Source organism: Muntiacus reevesi, chromosome X (assembly GCF_963930625.1).
Source record: "Muntiacus reevesi chromosome X, mMunRee1.1, whole genome shotgun sequence".
Lineage (NCBI taxonomy): Eukaryota > Metazoa > Chordata > Mammalia > Artiodactyla > Cervidae > Muntiacus > Muntiacus reevesi.
Window position 1 is genome coordinate 103,537,476 of NC_089271.1, and position 8,549 is coordinate 103,546,024.

General features: G+C 46.5%; 1 protein-coding gene across 1 annotated transcript; it reads left to right on the plus strand.

Moving 5' to 3' along the window:
- Positions 1–2,644: 2,644 nt before the first annotated feature.
- Positions 2,645–3,229, plus strand: LOC136154646 (melanoma-associated antigen 10-like). Its single transcript, XM_065916848.1, has one exon. The coding sequence runs from the start codon at positions 2,645–2,647 to the stop codon at positions 3,227–3,229; it is 585 nt and encodes a 194-aa protein (XP_065772920.1).
- The last annotated feature ends 5,320 nt before the right edge of the window (positions 3,230–8,549 follow it).

Here is an 8,549-nt window from a genome sequence, read left to right on the forward strand (position 1 = left end):
CAGTAGCCACATGAGGCTGGGCAGTGTGACTCCAATGTACTTAGTGTGTTCCAGGGCCTGGCCTTCTGCCTTAACATAATGTGAAGTCAAATGTAAATAGCTAGAAGTGGCTAACGGCTAGATAGCCCCGCTGAGGAACTGCAGAACCTACATGAGGGACCAGAAGCACAACTTCCCCTGTGGGCCACTGGGAGTGGTGGTAGGTGGGGTCACTGTTCCCTCTGGTTCCAGGGCCATGTATTTTACTTAGTGAGGGAACTAATGATGACAGATGTGGAGTTTGCCCAGTCCCTGGAGGGTGAAACCCCAGCACCACGGGCTCTCATATCCCAGTGTGCACCTCACATGTGCTTCGTAGAAGCCATACTGCTGCTCCAGGAGACCAGCAGCTCTGGAAGCTGTGGTCTCAGGGCAATGAGAGCTTTGGTGTGAGGGTCCAGCCTTGGGTCAACTCAGGGACATCCTGTACCTTGCAGAGCTCAAGATGAGGATCCTGAGGAGGACACAAGGACCCCATGGATCCCACCCCTGCTGTCATCCCTAGGCGTCCCTTATGGTGGCATGAGCACTTGGCAGCATGTCCCTAACTTTGGCATCCCTGTCTCTGACTGGTTGGGGACGTGATATAAGGGGCGGGCCTTAGAAGGAGAAGGGGAGGATCTTAGGTTCTGAAGAAGTCTGGGTGAGGACCCTGAGGAAGGATTGAGGGGATCCTGGACCTCATCACAGAGTGAACTCAGGGAGCACATAGGGTGCAATGTGCACATGCCGCATTTCCTGACATCTGGGTCTGAGAGAGACTGGGGACCTGCTATAGGTGGCGGGGCTTCAGGTGGGCAGAGAGGAGAATTCCAGGTCTTGTGGGGTAAGAAGTTGAGGTCCCTGAGGGGGGACTAAGGGACCCTTGACCTCAAAGAAAGCTGTCTCTGTTGTCGGTCTTTGGCGACCCTGAGGTAGGATGAGAACCACAGGCATGGTCTGACTTCCTGACATCCGGGTCTCAGAGAGACTGGGAACCTCGTATAAGGGGCGGGGACTCAGGTGGGGAGAGGAGAGACTCTGAAACTCTACTTGGACCCAAGGTAAGGTCCTGAGGAAGGATTGAGGGGACCCCCAGGGAGGGCTGATGGAACCCCACAGATCCCCGCCCCTGTAATCAGCCCTGGGAGACCCTGGGGTGAGAAGAGCACACTACACCTGTCCTGACTTTCTGACACCCGGGTCTCAAGAGAGACTGGGGACCTGTTGTGAGGAGCCGGGCCTCAACCTCGGGGAGGGCAGAGCCCCGGTCCTCCCGGGAGTCAAGGTGAGGACCCTGAGGGAGGAGTGAGGGGATCCGGACCTCAGAGAAGAGGGGACCCTGGTATTCCCCAGGCAGGACGACCTCGTGCTGCATTTTGTGACTTCGGGTCTCAGAGAGACTGGGGACCGGGTGAGAGCAGCGGCGCCTCAAAATGGAGGACAGGCCAATTCCAGGTCCTGCCTGGAATCTAGGCTCCAGGCGGGGAAGGACTGAGGCAGTTAGACCCCAACACAGAGAGGGATCCTTGCCTTTGATGGGGGTCTTAAAGGTCCCAGAGTGGGTTGAATACGGTGAGCAGTTTGTCGACCTCTGGCTTAGGGGCCTCGGGAGATGAGATGTTCAGGCGGAGGGTCGAGGCTTCAGATCGACAGAGGGTGGACTCCATGGACAGGGCCGAACCCACTCTTGTGGTCAGTGCTGGGAGTCTAGGCTGGACGTGAGGTGAGGACCGAGCATCTCCATAGCCTTGGTAGGACGCGCGGGAGGCCCTGGGCAGGTGCGACCACATGTGGGGACCCTTAGAACTTTCTCTTCAGACTTGGGTCTTGTTCTGAGTTACTCTGCAGGCCCCCAAAGGGCAGGGTCCAGGCCGTGGCAGGGGAAAGGTGGGCACTACAAGGGAGTGACAAGGGGATCTCTTCGCCCACAACTTGGTCGGAGGGAACCTCAGAGTCCAGGGCTGTGCAGAATCTACCCCCGAGGGGCCCCCTCCATTTTTCTCACAGGGGCTCCAGGAACCAGGAGGCAAAGGCAGAGGTCTGAGGCCAGTGTCCAGAGGTCTGAGAGCAGAGGAGGTCCAGGCAGTACCAGGAGTCAAGGTGAGGAGGGTGCCCTGAATGAGTACCAGGGCTTCCCCATCCCAAAACAGAGGGAACCCCACAAAGTCCTAATCCCCCCACTGTGTCAGCCCCAGAACCTCTGGATGTGCTGGCTGCATGCAGGGGAGCCACTGCCCTCCTCCTTCGGGTAGCCAGTGGTCAGACCACCCAGGAGGAGGGCCCCTGTGAGGCCGAGAGCACCTCTCAAGAGGTGACCTGTTAGTGGCCTGTGTCGACCACCCAGGGTGTATTTCTTAGCTGAGGCCCATGGTCCACAATGTCCCCTGCCTCACTCCTGTCTGTGGTTTGATCCCAGGCATCCTGCTCGTGGTCGAGATGAGTGAGCTGAGCAAGCCCAAGGAAGACCTTCAGGACCCAGGCAAGGCCCAGGGCCCGGAGGAGGCACAGATCTTGGGGGCTGAGGGGGGAGAGGCTGCAGCCCTCGGCCTCCTCCCCACCAGTTTCCTCATCTGCTGCTGAGGAGGCCTCGCCCCAGGAAGCTCTGAATAAAATGGTGGCTAACATGGTGAAGTTCCTGCTCCGCAAGTATCGAACCAAGGAGTCAACCTCTGATACTGAATTGCTGAATACGGTCCTCAGGGATAACCAGGAGGAGTACCTGGTGGTCTTCCGCCAAGCAGTTGAGTGCATTCTGCTGATCTTTGGCGTGGGTGTGAAGGAGGTAGACCCCAGGAAGTACATCTACATCATGGTTCCCTCCCTGGGCCTCACCTTTGATGCAATGCAGAGAGGTGTGCAGGGCCTGCCCAAGGCCGGCCTGATCCTCCAGAATAGGGATCTCGGCCTTGAGGAGGAGATCTGGGGAGCACTCACCAAGATGAGGGTGTATGTTGTGAGGGAGCACTCCATGTTTGGCGAGCCCAGGGAACTGCTGACCCAAGTGTGGGTGCGGGAGGGGTACCTGGAGTACCGGCAGGTGCCTGATTGCACCCCTGCTCGCTTCGACTTCCTGTGGGGTCCCCGGGCCTTTGTGGAGACCAGCAAGGAGAAATTCACGGAGTATCTGCTCAGGGTCAACCGAAGGGCTTTTAGGTCCTTCTCACTCCCTTCTGCAGAGGATGTGAGGGAGGAGGTAGGGCGACCCTGAGCCAGAGCAGCAGCCAGGCTGATCACTCCCTCTGTGATTGAAGACAGAGTAGTCAGCCTTCTCAGGTGTGATGACCTGGGCCACTTGGGGAACCAAGTGTAGCATTTTTAGGTTCCTGCACTGCCGGGGTCCAGCCCCAGCAGGATCCAGGGGAACCCTCAGGATGAATGGCGTCGGCGAATGAGAGAGAGAGTGAGACAAAGCTCGGGGCTGAGTCTGAAGTTTATTTTCGCACGACCCCTTTATACCCTTAACAACATCTTTGGGGGAAATGCATATTGCTTACACACAGGGCATCTCAAAACATTACAGCAACTTGACCTTCAACAGAAACTGGATGTCACCCACATACTTTTTTGTTCACAAGAGTCTTTCTTATCATTTCGCCTTTAGACCTGCTAACATTTTATGACTTGCACCTGGTGTGACTTAAGCAACTTCAGTAGCCAACCCTGTTTTTATATAATTAATCTATTTTCTTTTTAATAAGTGTCATCTCTATGGGAACTAGATAGGATTACATTTTTACAGAACAGAAATGCGAAGGACTGCAATAACAGCAGATATGGCACAAAACAGACTCTTAGTCTAAAAGTTGAACACCTGCAAGAAGTTGCCAGCTAATCTCTATCTAAAGTATTTTCTATTGGGCACATTTGTGGCTATCATATTTGTGGAGCTTTTCTCACCCCGTGAAGGGGCCTGTACTTAATAGTTTTTGTTAGCGTACTGTGCTTAGGATGTTTACAACAATCAAGAGCATTTTGTGCAATGAGATCACACATTTATCAAACAAGCCAGAATGCCAGCAAAATGTTTGAATGGAAGCATTTCCTTCATCCCTGGCCCCTTCATAGGGTACCAGCGTCCAGGAGATTTATTAATTAGGGTTTTAAGTTGGTCCTCATTCAGTGAAAGAGGAGCAGGAGAGCTCTAGGCAGGCAACACAAGAATCGGCAACAGGGCAAGCAAGAACAACAGCAGAAAAAGGGGGGAGGATACAGGGTGGGGTAGAGGCCGAGGCCAACCTGGAGGGCCCCTTATCCTAGACGGCCTTGCCTGTCAGGTTTTTTCCTCATGACCTCGTCATGGATGGGGTCCCGGATGGCCTTGCCTGCCCGGTATTTTCTTCATGACCTCGTCATGGGTGGGACCCCCCATAACGGCTTCCGGCACTGCACTCTGCGATGACATGCAGATTGATCTCTGTTCTGATTCTTGTCATACTTCTACTTGGAGAAGCAAACTTAACAAGAAAGTTGAAGATATGTGGCCCAAAGATTAATAGAAGTAGAAAAGCTGCCGATGCACAACTAGGAGAACCAGGTCCATACATTGGTTCGTGACATTGGTTTTTCTCTAGGTGTGAGAAGATGCAAGAATTTGGACTCATAAAAATGTTTGCCTGAAAACATTTGACTATCTGAAGGCCTGTTTCTCTGGGTTTTTCCCAGAGCTCAGAGTGCCTAGTTTTTTGTCTCTACCCTTAACTCCTTTCAAGGGAGTGTTGAAGATCAGCATCTTGTAGTGGTCATGATTTAATCTTTGTAGAGGCAGCTGACAAGGGCCAACTTCCAGTTGATAGTCATTTTTATTTGATGGGTTAAAGCCTTACCTGTGTACAGTGTTAATGCCTTCACAATGACCTCTCCAAAAAAAAAAAAAAAAAAAAAAAGAACAAAATCATGTTTCATTAAATATTAAGTTCTAGTTTTGTTAATTAAGGTCTGTGCTACTAAGACTCACTTCTGAGAGTTCTTTGTTATGTTATATTGCTACAAGGTTTAATTAAATTATTTAAAGAAGACACTCTTAAGATTGTGATAGTCATATTTGACTTCATAGTCATATTTGACCATGTTTGGGGGGCATTTCATGGTCATTGTGTCCCGCGGTGCTGGGAAGGCTCATTCCCAGGTCTAACAAAGATTCCATTGACAGGCCACTCAATGTGTTGTCACTAGACTAGGCCTTGTAAGTAGCAAAAGTCTCTGGACCATACCTGTCTTACTAGCCTGCTGCTCCAGGAAAATATTCCCTCTTGTTTTTTCTTCCCATAATTAAATTTACATTATTACAATTATTGAACTCATATGGAACTGCACATTAGCATTTTATCACAGGCTCTGTGACACATTTGGTAACATAAGAAATAATCTTCTGAAACAAGCTACATAGAAAATAATATAGCTAGCAGTTATTAGTAAGGTCACAAGCAAGAATTTAAGTCAAGAACTTTCATTGGGTATAGCCCGGTATACCCCAGGTCACCTGTGTCAGTTAAATGATTATAGCCAAGTGTTAATCTCCTGGTTGTACATCCTGGAGCATCTGACATTTATCCAAAGACTGGTTGCTGAGGTAAAATTTAGAAACAATCTTAAGAGTGTCTTTTTAAATAATTTAATTAAACCTTTTAGCAATATAACAAGGAACTCACAGAAGTGAGTCTTAGTAGCATGGACCTTAATTAACAAAACTAGAACTTAATATTTAATGAAACATGATTTGTTTCTTTTCTTCTTTTTTTTTGAGGAACTCATTCTGAGGGCATTAACACTGTATGCAGGTAAGGCTTTAGGCCATCAAATAAAAATTAAGTCTATCAGGGAGATGGGAAAAGCTAAGGGGCCATCTTGGATTTCCCATAGCCCTGGATCTTTGATGTTTAGCTGTTGTTTATTTATTTTTAATTTCCTGATGTAAGAGCAGACTGTCACCATGTTTTAAGGACGTCAAGACTGTAAAAGTCTAACCTTGAAGGGTTATTTTTGTTGAAGCAGAATCAGCTTTTTCTACATGTACCATAATCTTAAATAATGTTTATTTATGTTACCAAAGTAACAAAAACATTTTAAAAACCAATGAAAATCACTTAAAGGCAAAGAAATTTATAGTCTGTTTTTGAGAGCTGCATTTTAAGAAAGCCTTGTTCTCTAAACAGAGAGAAGACCAAATTCCAGTCTGGTACCAGCTTCCTGTTAATAACAAAATGTGTTTATCTGTTTAATCTTATAAAGTCTTTTCCATAAATCTTGAACTAGCTGTATTCTTCTAAAGGCATGAGAGTAAAATAATAGAAAGCATGTTTAAAATCTGATTTTATTGCAATTGACAAAGAAACCTGATCATAACACTTTAATATGATAACTAGAATTATAATTGACCATATTTTATCAGGGCATATCAGATCTATATGAATTTCACATAATTTTAGGATATCTATATTAGTAATATCAGCCATACAGTATAACCTGTAACAAATTTTTCACCCCTTTAACAGTACTTCCCATGTAATATAACATGTCCAGTGAACCCAGGTAGCTTAATAACTCTTTGGGGTGTCTCAGGGGCCCTCTGAAGCATCCCAAAGTTGGCTAGAAGTCAAGTTATTTAGAAAGTTTTGCTGATAAATATCAAAAGGTTTATCATAGTCAGGCAGGATCATGTAAGTTACTGTGAAATAATAATTATTAACTTAGCCAAAGTTAACAAAAGATTTCAAAGGTTAATATAGAAGAGATTAATTAAGAGGTAAAGGAACTTAAATCTATTATTAAAAGCAGTTCAACATCTGAAGAAAGTATGTCTTCTTAACAGAGAGAAAGGCCAAATTTAAGTCTTTGCACCAGCTTAATTTAAACTCATTTAGGTAAACCTCAATTAAATTTATTTTAAACCTAGTCCTAACCATGCACAAAACATTTTTACCGGGTCACCCTTCCAAAAACTTTCTGATCACTTTCTGTAATAGCCACCTGAAAGTCAGACCTACTTTCTTTTCCCTTCATAAAATGCAATTTTTTTATATCTTCTTTATTTAAAACACACATCCTACTTTCTTATTAGATTAGCAAACAAACATTGATACTAGATATTTAATATTGAATATTTCCCAGTTCACATGAATCTGAAATTTTTTTTAGTTTTTTTTTTTTTTGTATTTAGAATTCTTTGGTTTTTATACACATATTTTTGTTTAGGGCAATTAAATTAGAACTCATTTACAACTTCAACAATATTATCAGAAAAAAGACATACACTGAGACATACATAAATCCAGACAGACAGACTGAGAGAGATCTTATAGTTTTCTGTTTGGGATTTAAAATATCTCTTTGACACCCCCCACCTTTTTTTCCCTTCTGTTTGAAGTTCTAATTTGCCCAAGGTTGAGGTCTCAGGTAAAGCTGACTGTATATTTCAAGGGCATGGAAAGGGTTTTAACTTCAAGCTTTTCCCTGGGCTAGTCTTTTAACAAGCTAGTTGTTCTTAATTGCACATGCAAAAAGAATTGGTTTTGCAGTTTCCAAAAGTTTCTTTCAAGTTTCTTTTCAATCAGCAATCACACACTCACAATCATTCAGAAGTTACCACAATGCCTCCCTTCCTCCCAAGTCCCCAGGTCTCCCTATCTGATGCTCCCTTCCTGGGAGCCCAAGGAGGTGATCAGTCTCCTCTTCTAGCCAATGGGGTAGGTTCCTGCTTGGGGACCGGCCCCAGGGCCTTATCTTATCCTGTGATCATTCCTAGTGAGTTGGTCTGTCCCTCCATTGAGTTCAGTTGGGGTTCGGCCGTCCGAAGAGTCGGAACACCTTTCCAAAGGAGAACATAGAATACCGTCAGGTGGCGTGCCTCCTCTATCATCTTGGGGTTCCTTTGCTCCAGCACAGCTGAGCCAACCGTCTGGTGTCTGAAGTGGCCAGCGTAGCTGGAATCTCACTGGAGCCTCCAGACATGTTTCAGAAACCAGTACTCGAGAAACCAAGAACCACACTCAGAGAGTTGGAGAACTCAGGTTTATTATGCCAGCGGGCGCAGAGGATTTAACACTCCAAGCTCTGAGCCCCAAACAAAGGGATTACAGAGCTTTTATAGACAGACTGTAGTGGGCAGCACTAGCTGTTAATAGGCTGGTTTAAACTAAGGGGTTTTGCATGCCCGGGAACAGTGATGGGGATGCCTGACCTGGGCAGGCATGATTAAGCAGGTTTGCAGGGACTGGGCGATCGCAAACAGCAGGACAAGGGTGAGTGAAATAAACTCCACTTCCTAGTGTTGCATGTCCCCACTTTCTGAGGCTACGTGACCTATGTGATCTACACTTTGCAAGGGCCAAGCTGAGTTACAGAGGCAGAAGGAGAAGGAGGTCATGTAAAATTTTAACTTTTCCTCTTCAACCACTCTTAACCTTTCTGTAGGATTTTAATGGGGAACATTTTTGAAACTGACAGATGGACTCTTAAACTGATGGAGTGGCTCTCCTAGGTGGTGAGACCCCAAGGCCATAAAAATTGCTCTGAAGCTGAATTCACACAAC